The sequence below is a fragment of the Trematomus bernacchii genome, unplaced genomic scaffold, assembly GCF_902827165.1.
Source record: "Trematomus bernacchii unplaced genomic scaffold, fTreBer1.1, whole genome shotgun sequence".
Taxonomy (NCBI): Eukaryota; Metazoa; Chordata; class Actinopteri; order Perciformes; family Nototheniidae; genus Trematomus; species Trematomus bernacchii.
The window spans coordinates 3,603,717-3,622,355 of NW_022987685.1; the positions used below are offsets into that span (position 1 = coordinate 3,603,717).

The following is an 18,639-nucleotide window of genomic DNA, read 5'->3' on the forward strand; positions in this document are numbered from 1 at the left end:
TCCTCACGGTGTTTCCTCTCTGTGTGCAGGATGAGAACATCATGCGATCGATGCACCTCTTTGAAAACGTTCTTTAACTCTTGGCTGGCGGGGGCGGTGGAGGCTTTGGAGGAGAACGTCACCTTGACTCGGACTGTAACTGTGTACAGTGTGCTATGCAGACCTCTGATGAAAGATATGATATTGTTCATTCATATTGCTGTGAGGAGGAGGCAATATGGTGCGGACACTCTGGAACGGGCTGCCTTTTGAACATTTTATTTTTCATAAACTTTGTTACATAAACACGAATTGAAAGGAAAGTAGAAAGTATTTTACTTCAAGGTTGGTTTGCCTCCAATAGTCTCTGGAGTGTCTCTGACATTATAAACACCCGGGGAGAGATCTGGGATGAAGAGCAGGCTTCTTTCTGCTGCAGCCTTGACTTGTTTCATTTACTGCCAAGTGAAATCACTGTGACTTTTTACTAAGGATGATTTGGTCTTTAAAATATAAAAAATATTAGCTTAAAGTCCAAGTCCTTAAAGACTGAAAAACGCACGAAAAATGACCTTAACAATTAGTAAAATATCAAAATAGTTGATAATAATTTTTTTGTCAATCAACTAACTGTTGCAGCTCTACTTTTATAGCATCAATCCAAAACACCTGAACATATGATCTCTTGACTGGCTCTCCTTTCCAGAGTGTTCTCACCCGACTTAGTGAATAATCGTCTTTTTGCATTTAAATAAGAAAACAACATCCATTGTACTATTTTAAATTGTAAATACTATAGATAAAGCATTAGATAAGAACTCTATGAGAAACTTTTCAACGGTTCATGTTTACTTGCCAACTAGAATGAGACAACACAAGGATTGTATTGATGTCACAAACCATACCACTGATGGTTTGTCTACAGAAGCACACAGGTAGCTATATTTACCGCCAGTTTAACTTTAAGACAACGACATCTTCCGTCATGACATAAATGCTGCTTTCAGTGTGTTTCATTTAACCCAGTGTACGAATATTCCCTGTAAAGCAACAGACTACATCAACTTGTTTTTATTTTGTCCACTGTTTAAAGCAGGTTATTTATATTAAGGTATTATTGTACAAAAGATTGTTGGTTGTATATTATTAAATGAACGTTTTCTCTGGGGTGGATTTCAGGACTTATTCATAATTCACTGTTTTTAAAAAGAAGAGGGGTCCTGTGTATTATACTCATCATGCTTGGGTGTGTTTCCTCCTCGTCAAAGTGCAGGTGATCACTTTCTGTTTCCTCTGATTAAAGCATGTGAGCAAACACAAAGCATGCTGGGTAAAAGTCTCTTGCTGACTTCGTGTTGCTTGTTAGAAACTACTGAATGAAGAGAGGACATCATGCAAGTAAATTATTGAATGTTTCTTAATTTTTCACAATGATTTGGATACAGGAAGTGTCTGTAAAATCAGCCGGAAGTTGTTGTTTTTTTATTCAAAGTGTTGAAACAGTATGTGACAAACATTACATTTGCTCAGTGAGGCATGTTGGACTTTAGTTTAGTGAAGAGTACGGCACACTTGTGTTCTTTTTACTCATGTTATTGGACATCACGTGTATATTTCCATCAACAAAATGCCATGATGTTCCTTGATTTGTGTTTGTGTGCCTTACTGTTTGTAAAAATGTTTCTGTTTGGTTGACAAATCAGAGATCTGGTTATGAAAAGTAAGTGATAAAATGGAGAGGAAACAAATGTTTGTTTGAACATTACACAACATATCTACAATATGTAGATATTTTCTTTCTGAAAATAATAAAGAGTTTCTACATTTCTTCTGTAAATAATATCCATAGTCAGTTATCTCTGACGAAAGTGAAAAAATAAACTATAAACCTCAAACCTTCACATTTCTGTTAAATTCCTTAATTCACTTCGAAGAATAGAACATGTTGCGTAAACCAATTTTGTGTGCTATTATAAGATTGTGATATATGGTAAACATATTAGGAGGATGATTTAAAGTACTGTCAACTGTACACATTATTTTTAGATATTAAATTATGTGATTCACATTTTGGATCATTTGTATATAAATATATTTAAAACAATTTTTCCGTGATGGCAGAACAGGTACCTAACAACGGATTTTACTTTTAGATTTTAGAACAATTGAAGTTCCACGTTTGCAAGAGTTATATATATTTTTAATATCTCATATTGCATGAGAAACCAGATTCTGTTCACCATAATGGTCAAAATAAGTTTTATTGTCCAACATAAACAGATCAGATTGTTGATCAAAATGCATGAATAGTGATCTGGCGCCCCCTCATGGTAGAAAGAGCTCAACACACACAGTGGATCTTGAATTCTGTGTGGGTAATTTCTCTCTAGAAGTGACAAATTAATGTAGCTATTTATAACTAACCTTCAAACTTTAATATTAAACATATTTTCTTTGGAAACTACATATACTTCAGAAGGTTTTTTGTGTGGTAAAATATAAATTCTGTTAATTTCCCGGACTGTACAAGGCACAAAAGAAAGCGGAGCAGATATGTCAAGAATTTATTCGGACAAAATTGGTTGAGGGTCTGGAATAAAATACACATGGCACCCAAAGCCCATGAAGGTCCAAACATCAACTCAAAACAACAACCGTCCATCTTTCCAGTTATTAAAATCACTTCGTCCAACTCCAAATATTAAGGTACTCAATTACCTGAGATAAGTTTGCATACAAACCAAAGAGATTGAAATCAGCCATAGACCTCGAGGACACATATATATTTATATATTCAACATGTTTTAACAAATATTATAATAGCAACTTAAGGCAGATGGTTACATTTTGAAAGTATTTCAAGTACAAAAAGACTTTGTAGGCCACACACAAACAAAATCGTAGAATATTTATCAAATGCATACATGAATTACACAGAGGCGATTACCTCCATAAAAACAATCGATGCAAAACAGAAAGATGCTAATGCTGTACCAGAAACGTTACAAATCATTATAACAGACAGGTGTACAAATATTTTACTGAATTTGGACTTTTTTTAGACATAAGGGCTGACAAAAAAGATGCTGATCTGACATTAGAGCTGCAACGATTAGACATTTGACAGAAAAATAAACGCAAACTATTACTATAAACCTCTGTTTGTTGTTGATGTTTTAATTCAAAAATGTCAAAAAAATGCAGTTTTCTGCCTCTGAATATGGAGATTAACTGATAATTGTTTCGTGTTTGTTTTATATATATTAAACCGACTGACAAAGTCCAAGGTAATGTCTTTAAATACCTTGTTTTGAGGAACTGGAATGGACATTTTTCAGTATTTTCTGACATTTTATAATAATAATTTGTTTTAAAAATAATCAGCAGATGAATTAATGTAAATCATCATTAGTTGCAGCCATGTCTGAAAGTAACCAATAACTTTATTGTCCTGACAATTTTGGCACAAGTCAGATTTATTATATGGCACCGTTTTCATGTTGTGGAATCTTCGAAGGTATCTGAAAAGTATCCTCAAAATAAATCCCTCCCAACAAGAGAGCAGATCTTTATCTTTCGTTATATAGTTGTGACAGTTGTATTCTTTGGTCCCTAAACCTTTGGCAGTCCTTTCCCTTAAGCATCCTTTTTTTTTGTTCAAGTTCTGACTCAAAAAGAAGCGTGTTTTTCATCAGGACCAACGATGTTCTCTCAGCAGAACGACAACTGTGTTCATTGAGAGGATCAGGTCTTTGCTTTAAATGGTCAGAAATGCTCATATGTTTCAAAGGGAAGGCGTGTGTAATGACAGGAATCATTCATCAGCAGCGTTACGGTTTAAATTATAACATTTTTCGTATATGTTTACTTAGCACATTGACACTAGGACACTATAAGTGTGATAACATGTAGAACCCTCTATAAGACGTTTTAAATATTGTAAAATTTCTTTGAGCATGTATTTATATTTAAAAAAGAGAACAAGATTTAAAAACGATTACATATTCAGTCTTTATATGGGAGAAAGTCACGTAAAACAGAGACTGGCGAGTTTCAAAGTGAGCAGTATTGCCTAAAAATAACCCCTCGTCCTGATCCTGTAAATCGACAAAGTGAAATGTGAAACAGTGGAGATCAATGCTGTATTGCTTAATGCCAACGCTCTGATCTCCACACTCCATCACAACAAGTGTCACTGGCTGTGCTGTGTATCGTAGATCCTCAAGTGACGAGTGGTTATTTGAAGGTCATACTTTAAGTACACTACGTTGGAAAGGCAGCTTTGGCTCTAGCTGGCTCGGGTGTCTTCCTCTGTCTTTGTAAAACTGTCCTTTATGAACTGACCCTGTGAGGTGTGTGTGTGTGTCCGGCAGACGGGGGTGTTAAGTGAGCAGCAGCCTGATCTCTCGGTGGACGTAGCACAGGAAGTCCATGTAGGAGGCTCCTCCGTGCAGACTCTTATCCTCCACCAGGAACTGACGGAACAACATCTCCGGTTTGTCCTTCTGCCGCACGATCTGCAGCTGAGAGGGGAAACATTTAGCATTTTAATAGCTGTGATTCATGTGCACTTTGATCCTCGTGCTTTAAAAAGGTACTCAGCCACTCACACATGTTTTAAATAAAAAAATCTTGTTTAGTCTGTCTATTTCTAAAATAATAGGATTAGCATTCTTGAGAACTTTTATTACAACATGAAAACACATTATATATAATTAAAGGGTATTGTTGTTGTAGAACGTAGTTACCTACTATTTCCACTGGAGGGAGACACGGATCAATAACAGCTGGCTTTAATTTGCTTACATTTTCTTAGCTTACAAAATATACTCAAAGAAGAGGTATGCATGATTTATCAGGAGTTTTTGGGAGCATATTGAGTATATTACCTTCATAGAGTTCGGCCTCTTCTCCATCAGGCCGCTGATGATGGAGCGGACCTTTGCGGACAGCGGGTTGTCCAGCTCTGGCAGAGCACTCTGAGGAAGGACAATAAGGTTATTTAAGTGAAAAATAAGACGTTTATAAGTTGAATAAGTCAACACATGTATAATAATTGAGGGTGTCCAGGAAAATGGATAGAGATGTTTTCATATGAGGATGAGAAGCAAACGGATTAATACAAAAATGTAAGTTCCTTTTTTTTTTTAAAACAAAAAATGTCTGCCACCTTTGAAACATTTTTGCTTCCTTTCTTACTAACTTCAAAATGAATGTCCTTCTTTAAACTTTGTGTAAGGTATACGTTATCAATACAAATATTGTTGGCTATTTTTAGAAAAACGTGCATAGTTGATCAACTACTTGGATGCTTAATATAAATCATATTGGATCAAATCATGATAAGATGTTGAAATGTTATTATGATTTCAATCTTTGTAGATTATTGAATCATTTAAATGCAAACTTGTAATGTCGAGGCATCATCACATTCTCACCAGACACCACAACATTTAAAAAATGTCTCCCCTAACATCTAAAACATGCCCAGGGTTTCCCACACATAGACTTTACTTAGGGCGGGCCGCCCGGGTATATTAACGTCCGCCAAAGTATATTTCGCGACCCATTTAGGTTTGAATTGTTTTTGATCCGTCCGCGAGCATGACGCCATCTGTGATCGATTAACTACCCCGTCTGTACCTGTTCACTCTGCTATCGCGTGAAGGGTCTGCTTCATGCGCACCGCAGTCACTCCGCTGCGAGGCTCCGGCCTACAGTTCATGAGCGTGCTCTCCCACCCCCCCCCCGTTCTCGGCTACCACCACAAGTATATTTCAGATCTGTGGGAAACACTGAAGCCATTTCATTAGTTTCTTCCTATATGTTTATGTTAAATGAGCTCTGACCATGTTTCCCTGCAGGTGTGCCAGGGAGGGCACGTTGAAGAGGCTCTGCACGATGTCCGGAGGGCTGGCCTGGCCCAGCCACAGGAACATGGATTGTCCGTTCTCCAGCAGGAACATGCCGGATTCTGAGAGGCGCTCCTCGGAGCATCGCACCGGAGCGGGAAGAGCCTCGCTGCCCACGTCCAGGTTGTGCTGAAAACAAAGGTTTATTAGATTACATGTATTGATGGCTATTGATAGATCTCTTGAGTTTATATCCTCATGGTTGAATTGCTGTTTTTTTAGGATGAAGTGTAAGCTTAATCTAACGTGTGTTTGTGTCCCTCACCAGTGGGGTGAGGCGTGGGTAGAGCAGCAGCTGTGTGTCCTCCACCCCCATGGCCATGATGGAGAGCCTCTGGTGGGCGCGGTCGTCGGTGGAGAGCTCCGTGCTGCCAACCAGAGGAGCGCTCTTCATCAGGCTGTTCATGTACACCGGGAACACCTTCATGGCGTCAGGCAGGATCAGCTGCATGTGGAGAAACTCTGATTAATTTCTGAGAGACACATTATTTTGTCACAGACACAACATGTATTGTACCACATAAGTACGTCTTTGGATCCTAAATTGAACACATTTCCTCCTCCTGACCTGGCTGGCAGCTGAGGGGGTGGCGCAGTTCTTCCTGTAGCAGGACAGCATGTGGGCCGTCTGGTTCACCAGGATCTCCCGCACGTTCTTCAGCGGCTGGTTCAGTATGGCACGGCAGGCTGAGTGCAGGAGAAAAAGAGGTTAGTGAAAAGACCAGATAGCAACGAGGATAACTGAGGGAGTGTAACGGAGGAGAGAAGGAGATGTAAAGAGGAGGCAGCTGAAGGTCAGGAATAATACGGCCGTACTTAAAGCGGCTCAGTGTCAGCTGTGCTTTATGTGAAACATGTGCTCCTTATTTCCACAACTCATCCCGCTTCTACTTATAAATCCAGGAGTTTTAGTAGATTATCAAGTGGGGTAAACTCAACAAAGGTCAGAGAGGATGATACTGCATTACATCAGCACTGTGTGATAAAGAATGAATCTGCTTGTATATCATGAGGGATACGTTTTTCTGCATTTGGCTAAATCTGTGAAAGTGTAACCTTTAAATGAAAGATCTTAAAAGGTGTTCAGTCACCTGATTTGGCGAAGAAGTTGATGAGAGAGTCGGTCTCGCAGCTCTTGTACAGCTCTGACAGTTGCAAGCTGCAGTTCAGACTGAGGTTGTGGATGCGGAGACGTCGTTGTCCGTTGATGGTGGTGTACAGCAATGCACACTGGGAAACACAGTCCAAACATTAGATATAACCAAACCTTTGAGATTTAACTTCAAAACTGTGATTATTCTAAAAAGATACACACCTGCATGTGTGCTCCGGTCTCCTCGCTGAGTGTGTCGTCGTGTTTGAACTCTACGGTCAGAGCCTTGTCACAATCCACCGCCGCCATCTCGATGTCTGTGGTGTTGTTCATGTGGATCGCTCCGAAGAACTCTGTGGCTCGGAACCCTGAGGAGACACACACGTACAGTAGATGTAGATTACTGAGAGTTACTGAGTACTCTGGTACAAATGCAAAGTGGTAAACGCTGCTCACCTGTGCTGGTGCGAACACGCATGATGGCGTCAAACCCGATGCTCTTCTGCACGTCTTTCCTCAGGTCTGTCAGGAAATGCTCCCCATCCGTCTCCACCTGACAACATGCAGATCATAAGCATCAAATATTACATGTGGATAAACTTTAACCAGCAGATGGCAGTATATTCACAAAACCTGTGTCACAGAAATGTAATTTAGATGATTGACTGAATGCTTAACCCATCATAATACATCAGAAGGTATTAGTTGATTTACATGGTGTAGAAGTATATAGCAGCATGAAATGAAAAATATTAAAGTAAGGTACAAGTATATGTGTGTAGTTACTTTACACCACTGTACTGCCTTTGTATGTACTGTATGTGCTGTGTGTGTACAGTTTGGAGTAATTTCCCACGCTTGATGCAGCATTCCTATGGGACAGGTCTATAATAGACTCTGAAGTTATTATGTGAATTGAAGCAGGCGTCAAATTGCTTGAGTCTTTGAGTCTGTAGATTTTCGATGTTTGTTTTTGTAAGTTCATAAAGTTCCAGCGTTAAAGGAAAGTTAGGAACTTTAAATGATTCTTAGAGAATGACATGAAGTACAAAGCAGTCCATATCCCTTCTGTGTGTCTTGCATGTTTTATCTGTGTGTTTTCAGTGCTGAATGTTGTACCTGGAAGTTGTTGTACTTGTAGACGGAGCCTCCGGTGTGTGAGGGCACGTCAGCCATGGTGGCCACGTCCACGTACTGACTAGGGAAGAGGAAGAGGTCCACACAGCAGCCCTGCGCCACACACTCCTTCGACAGCTGCTCATACACTCCTTTCTGAGGCTGGAACAACGTCTATGGAAAAAACAGTAAGTCAGCACTCCCCTTTCCAATTTCGAGCTCAAAGATAGCATCGAACTGACTCCACTCTTGCTGATTTGACTCACTGCCAGCAGTCTGTATGTGGAGTTCAAAATCAACTTTAAATACGATTACAAAAAGTTCATTACTTTCTCTTTGTCGGTGTTCACCAGCTTCTTGTCGTCCCTGTTCTTCAGTTTGCCCGGAGCCTCGGCGGTGGGCATGGAGGAGTGGAAGATGAAGAGCTTCCCGCTGCACTCTGCTGCCTGCAGGAGAGAGGAAATATCTTTAAAAGAAGATCACATGAAGGTGTGCAGCTCATATCTTTACCATGTGGTCACACTCCTGCAGAGCATTAGATTCCCCCTTTATAATAATACACTTTAACGAAAAGGTAAAGCAGTACCCAGATAAATAAATAGGCCACAGTCTCTTTGCTGTTGCCACAACTGCTTCCAATTAAAAGCTGTGTGTGAACTTTTCCTTCGCTGTGCGCCAAACACTGACCTCATATTACTGGGAAAGTTTGTTAGCTTTAAAGTAAACAAAAACATATCAGAAACATTCAAACAATCTGCCATGCTTATTCAGTTTGGATCACTGAGATGTGTGTTTTGGCTCCACTACATGTTATTTGAACCCATTAGTATAGTGATTAACAATGAACAAAAATGATGGGATCAGCGTGTTACATGGAAAAACACTGTTGCTAATCAAATGTGGCTTATCAGATAGGAAGCTCCCAACTGTGCTTAAGACCTTTGGACTGTCACTTCCTGAAGATCAGCAGGCTTGGGGCGGTAACAGAATCGGAATCAGAAAACAGTATCGTGTTACAGATACATGAAAAAAATGCTTAATCCGGGAACTGTTACATATACTGATAATTAGCAGGATTACAATTATGAAATAAGGAATGATAATACTGTCATGCAAACATACAGTATTACAACACAAATGTTAGTGATTAGTAATGCTTTCACTGATTGGAAATGTTCAGTTATTTTGTCTGTAAAGCAGAAAGTTTCTAGATCATTAGAACAATATTCGTCATGCAAAGCTAGAGTCTGCACTTCATGTTGACAGCTGTCACACTGGGCTGACCTTAAATGCCTCCACGCCGGCCTGGATGACGGGAACAAAGACTGTCTCACTCTCGTTGGAGTCTGCAAACATATCAGGGATCTGATCCAGGAGGCTAGAGGAGAGGAGAGGAGAGGATTATGTTAAACACCTTCACAAGTCTGGTTGAAGTTAAAAGCTTAACAATGAATCAGTATTTTGTCTTTCTCATGCATTGTTTCTCTTTCAAAAAGATTTGTTAATCTCCATAATAAACACAACTTTTCTTTGTTGAATTAAACTTCATACAACTGCCTGTTTCTCTCCCAGATAAAACGTTCTTCCTTAAATAAATAACATGTTTCTTACTTGTAGATAACGGCTCTGGATTCCTGATAGTTGACGAGGAATCCGTCGAGCAGGGGGACGAACATCTCCGCTGTGTCCGACACCACCATCATCTGCGGCTGGGCCAGAGCGCTCTTCACGTTGTAGAAGTGGAGCACCTTGTTGTAGGTGACGAAGCCCACCTTAATGGCGGAGCTCTCCGAGCCGTCCTCACTGGAGGGGGAGAAGAAGAACATCAGTCAGCTTTCAGGTAACTGCTCTCTGGACTTTGTATGTTCTTATATATATATATATAAGAGATAAACCTCCTCATATTCAACAGGACACTAACTTTGACCAGATATTTTCATCATCCTCGTACTTTAACACTAAGGAACGTGTAATATGATAAAAGATGAAACCCTTTTAAGGTAATATGCCACTGAACCTACATTTTCTATATGAATATTAGTCACAGGTGTCGTTAGAAATAACTGATTATAGATTGGCTTTGTGTATTTCCTTCTTTCTCAAATCTTACTGAAACATACCAGAGATGATTTATGAGAAATCTGTCTTTACTCAAGCAAGGATCTAGCGTTATCTTGAGACTATTAAATCTGTATTTGGAAATTCTTCAGAACCACATGAACTTTATAAAAATGCAGTCTGTCTAAATGCATTAATTTAGTGTCTGTAAAAAACAAAGTACAGCTTTAAACAGTTGAAAAGGTTTATCTACAGTACACTTATACTAAAGTGTTTCAGGATGATGTCATGGCAGCAGAATAATGTGGATAAATTGCTGCTGGCACACATGAAGGAGTGAGGAAAGAAGGTTTTCTAGTTATTTTAGGAGTCACCAGGTGAAGTACATCATCCCTTCTCAACGATAAATCAAAATATAACTTGTAATGCTTTCCACTGAGAACAATGTTTTCTGAAGAACAAAGCTTCTTGTTTTGCTTTAAAAGATGTAAGAATGACAAATATTCCAGTAATCCATTTTGAAATCTGTTCTCTATAGTTTTCTCTCGTGTGTTTGACTCACAGACAGGTGGGAATTTTCTTTTTTGCCAAGATAATCTTCCTATGTTCTGTCTGAGTAAAGGCTGCACTGTAATATTTTCCAGCCTTGGCACCCGTTCAACCGATACTCACTCTCTCTCTCTCTGTGTGTGTGTGTGTGTGTGTGTGTGTGTGTGTGTGTGTGTGTGTGTGTGTGTGTGTGTGTGTGTGTGTGTGTGTGTGTGTGTGTGTGTGTGTGTGTGTGTGTGTGTGTGTGTGTGTGTGTGTGTGTGTGTGTGTGTGTGTGTGTGTGTGTGTGTGTGTGTGTGTGTGTGTGTGTGTGTGTGTGTGTGTGTGTGTGTGTGTGTGTGTGTGTGTGTGTGTGTGTGTGTGTGTGTACCATGGCAGATTGTCCAGCAGAGTCTTCAGCTCATCACATATCAGTTTGACTAGTCCACTCTTAACGTTGTTATAGGACACATCGATCATGAAGAGGAAGGCAGGAGGATTTTGAACCTTGTTGTTCTGCAGGAGAAGGCAACAGGAGTACATAATTAGTAACTATTTTAAAACCCATGCAAACTTGACAGACATGCAGCTTAACATACAGTACTGTACCTGCTTTCCAAATAGGAAATGTGAAAAGTTAAGCTCCTGAAAATTATTTCTTGTTTTAGTTCCATATTTTCTAATTTAAAGTCTTAATCGTACCATATCAGAACCTGGGGCCTACCCTCATGCTTTCCCCCTTTATTGGCTGTAAGTCCCAGATATTTGGTTTCCGTTGGTGCTTGTTTATACCTTACAGTAACTGTGAGGAGACCATGACCGGTGGATGGTCCTGAATGCAGGGCAATGAGTGTATGTGTGTGTGTGAGGGGGATTGTCAGGAAGACATTGTTATGTTTCCACAGTTACACTCCATGACAAGACAATCACCTTGCAGAGCCGCCCTGTTTATAAGTCTGAATAAACAGAGGTAAAGTGGGCCAGGGGAGTGACTCAGCTCTGCCAGCGTACTCAACTCTGTTTTTCTCCACCACAGCCTTCAAGGGATGTGCACTTGATTGACTTTGCTGTCTTTCTATTGTTTGCAAAACAACAATAACTCGTGCTCGTCCACACTGTAAGCATGTTGTGTGTCACTGTGACGTTACTGCCAGTGCCCTTGCATGTGCACCCTAAAAACATCATGTGGAACATGTGCTTACATTTTACTAGCGATCATAATTACGGTAACCAGTTATGACAGATCAGTTGACAACAGAATGGTTTTGATCAGATTTTGATCTCATTCAAAGTTGTGTTTCTATCAACTATATCCCCTCTGCATGATGTGAATAGAGCAGTAGTAGTCCTTTACCTTGCAGTAGTCCAGGGTGGCTGCAAACTCGTAGGAGCCCAGGGACAGCTCTGGCCTCTCGTAGAAGTCTACCCTCCTGCCCATGTGGTCCAAATGTTGGAAGTAGAAGGCTGGCACTACAGTAAGACATAGACATGTAATTAACAACAGAACTGTGCGCTATATATGATTGGTTTCTCGCTCATTATATGAAATCTTATGTCTTCTTAACATGTTAAGAATGATGTAGCTTGCATGGTACTCTACCTTCATTGACACAGTTGCAGAAGCCACACTGGAAGCGACGCCCTCCGTCAATAAACTGCATGTAGGGACACATGTAGGCTTTGCATCGATTGCAGCGGATCGGGCCGGTCTCACCATGGTTCACAACATACAGAGGAGTCTACACACACACACAAACACATTATAGTTAAGTTTTCAACAGCTGTTCCTACATCACATAAGGACATTGTGTTTTAAAAACTCTTCCTTAAAAGCAATACGATAAGGATCATGGTTTATGTCTTTTTTGAAGGGTTTCCCATGTGCAATACAAATATTTACTATTACCCCCATGTCCTCTGTGCAATGTCTGAAGCATCAGTGACTCCATGGCACCCACAAAAGACATGTTGCACTACCATATAGAGAACATTTGTTCAAAGTGAATTCCTAGCATGAAGCTGTTTAATGCTACAGCACTGTTATGGAGTACTGTACACAGCCCTGCTCATGACTGTTAACAATATTTACTTAAGAGTCCCTGCAGGCTAAAAATGCCCCCAACTATAATAAAACACATGCTGACAAAGGAGCAAGTTATGAATGTGTATTTTTAGACTGGAGAGTAAGTGTTTACATTTTTCCGTGCTTTTACCGTGCAGAAGAAAAACCTGTTGCATGGCAAAACAATGAAAACAACATCCAAACACAACAGCATCCTTTTAAAGTTAGAAAACGAAACTCAGAACATTGATTAAGTTTGACAATGTTGGTATAATTGCTGTGTGAATATGCTCCATGTTAGAATAGATGGATTTCAATCTGAGAGTGCAAAATACTTCAGATTGATTCCTGTTGTACAAACCCTCCCTGTAGTTCTGACATGAGCTAATTAGCCTCTGGCCAGATGAGAGAAAGCTAACATTTCCTAAAAAGGCTAATAAGACATGGCGAGTGTGGGGGGGAGTTTCTACAGAGGGATTTTTGGACCACATACGATCTAAAAGGAGGTCATTCACAGGACAACTTCACTTTTGTCGTGCACAGAGACATCTATTAAAGAACAAGAACATTTCCCTCAGTTTGAATCCTTTTTCAAATGTAAAAAACTAAATAGGAAAGAATAAACAAACCATACATTAAGGCCTTAACTATTTGCTGAACATGACTTAAAATTGGCATTTATCATTTCCTGCAAGAGTTGGACTTAAATGTGCTTATTCACAACAATTCCACAAGGATCTATTGAATCTTTCAGTATACATGGCAGGTTACAAAGTATTGTTGATTATTAGAACTTTTTAGACTTAGAAAAAGTTAAACCTGACTTACCTCATTCTTGGGCACACTGGCGAAAGGTTTGATGATGGCGGCCAGCGGAACTTGGCACTGTTTGGCCAGGTCTGCGGTGCAGGGCAGGGAGTAGGTGGTGCAGCGGATGAACCGGGGGCTGGCGTTGCCTGAGATTAGCATAAAGAAGGTCAATGACTTTGACACTTTGACACAGCACATTTCTGTTACAACTTACTTAGTGTTGGTGCTACTTAATCATGTTTAACTTGCCTTTAACAAAAGAGTCTACATTTTTAGCAAAAGCCTAAGTACATACGACCAATGTAAAATCACTGACATGTACACATGATGTTTAGACATTTTAGAATACATTTTTTAAATAATATATATTAAGACAGTTATAATACATGGATGCACACCCACAGCGCGCTACAGATGTGCAAAAGTATACACAAACAAATCATACAAATATTAAGTAAATGGAGAGAAGTTGAACTGTGAGATACCTTGGTCCTGTATGGGGAACTCAGTGGTGACCAGCGGGGGAACCTGTCCTCTGATGTTCGTGTTGTACACCTGTCCCCCTCGTTTTGCTTGGTCATCCTCGATGACTTGAGTCTAAAGAAGACATGCTATGCTTTTCAGTATAATCTGATTTCTCCACAGTCACAGTTTAAGTACATGGCAATCAAAATAATGCAATCGGCATCAAGTTTATTTTTTCTTCCGCTTGATTAATATGCCCAAATGTGAATACATTTTACCAAAAGAGATTATGTAAACCTTTTGAGGAATGATTAAGCTAATGGTTCAAGTCAAAAAATGTTCAGTGATGTGTGTATGTCGTTATGTGAAGGTATGCAGTCCCAGGAGGATTAGTGTTGTACTCACGGTGCTGGGGATAGAGTCAGGGTCCAGTTTCTTCTGTGGTGGTCCTGCCAGTCCGCCTGCTGATCCAGGGAAGGCACCTGGCATGCCAGGCTGAGGCCCCATCATACCAGGCTGAGGCCCCATCATGCCAGGCTGAGGCCCCATCATGCCAGGCTGAGGCCCCATCATACCAGGCTGAGGCCCCATCATACCAGGCTGAGGCCCCATCATACCAGGCTGAGGCCCCATCATACCAGGCTGAGGCCCCATCATACCAGGCTGAGGCCCCATCATACCAGGCTGAGGCCCTGCCACGTGTCCCCCAAACTGACCTGCACATGAAAACAGATTCAGATTTCTAAACCTAATTATTATCTATTAACTGTTGTTATGTTATGTATGTCAAGCAGGAGATTTCTTCCTGTTGCAGGGAAGATTACAAAAACTGGGAGTGATTTGTCTTGTATTGTGAATATCATTTGTGCATCATAACCTCAGGTATGGAATAAAAACTGCAAACACTCTGTCAAAGTAAGAAAAGTTGTCAGTTTTTGAGCCACTCAACAGACTAGGTAAGGCTTGACTAAAGACTCAGGGATTAGAAGCTGTGAAATCCATTTGGAAAACGTATTTGATGGTCTGAACCTTTTCTGCTTCACAGTGTCACAGTACCTGCTTGCTGGGGGTATCCAGTTGGACCAGCAGGTCCAGGACCAGGCTGCTGGAAACCTCCGGGGCCTGGAGGAAGGGGGCCGGGAAAGGGTCGACCCATGCCTGACATGGGGGGGCCTCCCATTGGTGGTCCGGCCATTGGGGGGCCTGCCATTGGGGGGCCTGCCATTGGCATGTTTGCTTGGGGAGACTGTGGAGCAGACATGATGGGGGACATGTGGGGGGACTGTGGTCCTGGTGGCATCATCGGCTGGCCCATTGCTGGAGGGGGTGCTGGTTGGAAAGGCTGCTGGGCAACAGAGTTTGTTGGAGGGGGGGGGGCTCTGCATAGGACCCGAGGCTACAAAAAGATGGGAAAAAATAAAACCCATCAGGTGAGTACTGTGCTGTTATTTGCTTGATGTTTAGCAGTATGATCTGTAACACAGTTCATATCAAACTTACCATAGCTGCCCAGGTTCATGGTACTCATCTGATTGGTGAGCTGCTGAGCTGGAGGGGGGGCCGCGGGGGCCATGTTGTTGTACTGCGACTGTAAAGGCTGTCCATAAGAAGCAGGAGCAGCTGGTGGAGGGTATCTGAGGAATACAGGGGCATTTATTATTAATATACAGCATGTACAGTGCAGTCTGTTGATGTGCTTAAAACCTAAAGCTGTTTTACATTTTAACTCAACCTCTTATTATCCATCATTTGTAAATATCTTGCTGCATGTACTGTACTTCAACTGACATTTTTGCACAATTCAGAGAGCCATGCAGTTGCTGTTTAGTGAAGATGTTCACCTTTGTGGATGTGCGCCGTTCTGCTGGACATTTGGATTGTACTGACTGGGCGCTGCAGGTGGAGGCATCCCAGCTGCAGAGGAGACTGGTGCCTTCATCATACCTGCAGTGAGAAACAGACAGTGAGTACAGTGTGTTTATATGGCCTGCATCAGAGGTAAATCCATTTTAGACCAAAACCAAAATTGATATGTGAGTGAGCTCAGGGTTGTTAGAGGGTCAGAGTTTAGTATTCAGGTAGAGAAAGTTAGTATAAAGCTAGTAATGACCAAATTAAAGAAATTCAGTAGATGCTTTTTTGTAAAGAAAGCATGTTCCTGATCTAGGGATTTGTTTGCACTTCAGTCACACAGAGCTTGCCTGACATTTAAACAAAAGGCAATAATTATGTTCTATCTTTGTTTGGGCCGCTGGTACTGAACAGGCATGCCTTAACAGTGGTGTAACAGATATATTATTTAAAGGCCATTAAACCCTTTCACTCAATGACGAATAAACCATGACAAACAATTCAATAAAAACAGGGTTCATACAGCTGAATAGGATATATATTCAAGAAATGTCAAGGTATCTTAACCCAAAATGTTGTTACTATAAATCCAACTGTGACACATATTATTTATTTTATACCCACAGCAGTCAAAGTATAATATCAGTGTGTTTGTTTTGCTGTTTGGAGCTTTCAAGATAATGTACAAAACCTGAACTCAGCTGCCGACTAAGACATGTAATGAGCCATATTCAGCAAAGCAAGCACTTCAGACCTATTATTTCAAATAGTCATATCATCCCAATAAATAACAGCACATCTCTGACATCTTGATAATTGAAAACGTATATTACGGAGAAACAGCACTCGTTGCTATTTGTTGTATTTCAAGAATGAACAAGCTGATCATGCTAGCAACAAGATTAGACTGGTCTTTTGAGGAAACATTAAACACACAGTGGTTTTGCTCTACCTGTTGGTGGACCGTTGAATGTCTGAGGCGGACCCCCATAGTGCCCATAGAGGGGCTGTGCAGGACCAGCTCCGAACCCACCCTGGTAGCCCCCCATCCCGGGCTGGGCCTGGGAGTACGGGGGTGCAGCAACATAACCCTGTTGACTCATCTTGATGGGATGTTACTGTCTTCTCATGCCAGGATCAATGAGTTGGCAACCTGTTGAGTCAAAAAGAGTCAAGTTTAATTATAAGGGGCCACAACTAATGGTTATATTGTAATTGAGTGCTTCTAATTAATTTTGACAACAGTAGACTTAATTAAGTTTGTTTCCAAACCACTGATATTGCAATAGACATTTTCTGTGGTAACACAAGAATCTATTTATCTTTTTCACAGCTCTGGCCTGTTTGAAAAGACACACCAACAACAACTGATATTTGACCTCATGTAATCATCCACACTCGTGTAACATGGACCTTTGGCATTGCTTATTGAGAGATAAAGAAAGGCCTATCCTTACTTGAATTACCTTCAAGTAACTGCATGACTTTCTGTTTGCCTGTCAGAGCGACGATCCAATGTCATCTGCCTAATTCCTTACATGTAAATACCATTATAGGCCTTCAATTAAAAAAGCCTTTTCACAACCAAAGTCTTTAAAAGCAAAGGTTCTGTACACTTTTCCCTAATACAAGGTGAACTTTGGCACAGCTGGGTCAACACAAATAACAGCTGCGTACTGACAACTCCATCAAAGCCCTTTATTACAGGATAATAAATCAATTTAAGACGTTTTACCCTAAGTAAAAAGCATGAAATAGCAACAGTTGGGCTTGGTAAATTGTTCAGTTACATAGTTAATCGTTTCTGCCACTTCCGATAATTGCCACGTCAAAGACCGTTATGTATGATAGCTAAAGATTTGAGCATCCCTGCTTTAATAAATTACCTCCCAGTTGTAGGAACACACATGATATCCTCTGTGTGGTAACATATGTTGGCTGTGACAAACATTTAAACACCTGATATAAAAGAGTAAGATGCCAGCACAGCACCTCGTACAGTGTTGATTACATGTTGATAGGAAACATCTTGCTAGCTACGCGGAAATTACTACAAAGTTTTTCCTTTGGCACCAGAAGAAGCACATTGATTTCAAACACATACAAATAAATAATTAAACGACACATATTAAGTCATGTGTATTGGCTTATAGGTGTTAATATAGTAGTTGGGGTATTTACCTGAATACTGGGCAGAGTCCTCTCCACGGTTCTCTGTGAAAGCAGAGTGCCACGTCAAACTCACCAAAGCGCCGGTCGCTACGCTACTTCTGTCAAAAACAAGGTTTCCGGTTGCACATTTCAAAGTAAAATCTTTAATAACGTATAACAGTAGTACACGATATAAATGACACAAACAAAATACTCGTTTCTAAAAACGACCCTTTTTAGTTTAGTTAGTTAATTAGTTAGTTAACTTTGTACGTTTAATAAAACACTTTAGACGTTCTGTACGCATAAATATGAGTTTTAAAACGTTTCATTATGCTTTTATTATGAAATGTAAACAATGGATTTTCCTGCTTTGGTCGATGTGTTTTTAGCTAACTTGTGTCTGACGCAGTACGCATGCGTGGAAGCGAGGGAACCCATACACGTCAGCAAAGGGATGTGGACCTGTAGGTTTCATTATTATAATTACAGATTTTTCACCCTGTTATAATTAATATACACCATAGAGTACTTTTGAAATACATGGATAATGACCGTTAAAGAAAATTATAACAGTTTGACAAAAGTGTTGATTTGCCAAGGATAGTTTAAGT

At 40.4% G+C, this 18,639-nt stretch overlaps 2 protein-coding genes across 4 annotated transcripts in view; one reads left to right on the forward strand and one right to left on the reverse strand.

Moving 5' to 3' along the window:
• kcnip4 (Kv channel interacting protein 4) overlaps window positions 1–1,870 on the forward strand; it is a 57,551-nt gene extending 55,681 nt beyond the window's left edge. For all 3 annotated transcript variants that reach the window (XM_034136463.1, XM_034136462.1, XM_034136461.1), the window contains exon 8: window positions 30–1,870. In XM_034136463.1, the coding sequence (XP_033992354.1) occupies window positions 30–77 (48 nt within the window). In that variant the 3' untranslated portion in view covers window positions 78–1,870. The remainder of the gene's footprint in view (window positions 1–29) is intronic.
• Window positions 1,871–2,527: 657 nt separating this feature from the next.
• sec24d (SEC24 homolog D, COPII coat complex component) lies at window positions 2,528–18,129 on the reverse strand. Its single transcript, XM_034136681.1, is given in 24 exon segments — window positions 2,528–4,502; window positions 4,869–4,958; window positions 5,829–6,020; window positions 6,157–6,336; window positions 6,460–6,578; window positions 6,983–7,121; window positions 7,207–7,352; window positions 7,441–7,537; window positions 8,104–8,274; window positions 8,430–8,546; window positions 9,385–9,478; window positions 9,712–9,903; window positions 11,078–11,202; window positions 12,041–12,156; window positions 12,287–12,425; window positions 13,577–13,704; window positions 14,044–14,155; window positions 14,429–14,739; window positions 15,080–15,395; window positions 15,397–15,419; window positions 15,524–15,657; window positions 15,865–15,967; window positions 16,827–17,027; window positions 18,056–18,129. Coding segments are annotated over 23 exon segments (3,336 nt in total). The 5' UTR covers window positions 16,978–17,027; window positions 18,056–18,129; the 3' UTR covers window positions 2,528–4,361.
• Window positions 18,130–18,639: the final 510 nt, after the last annotated feature.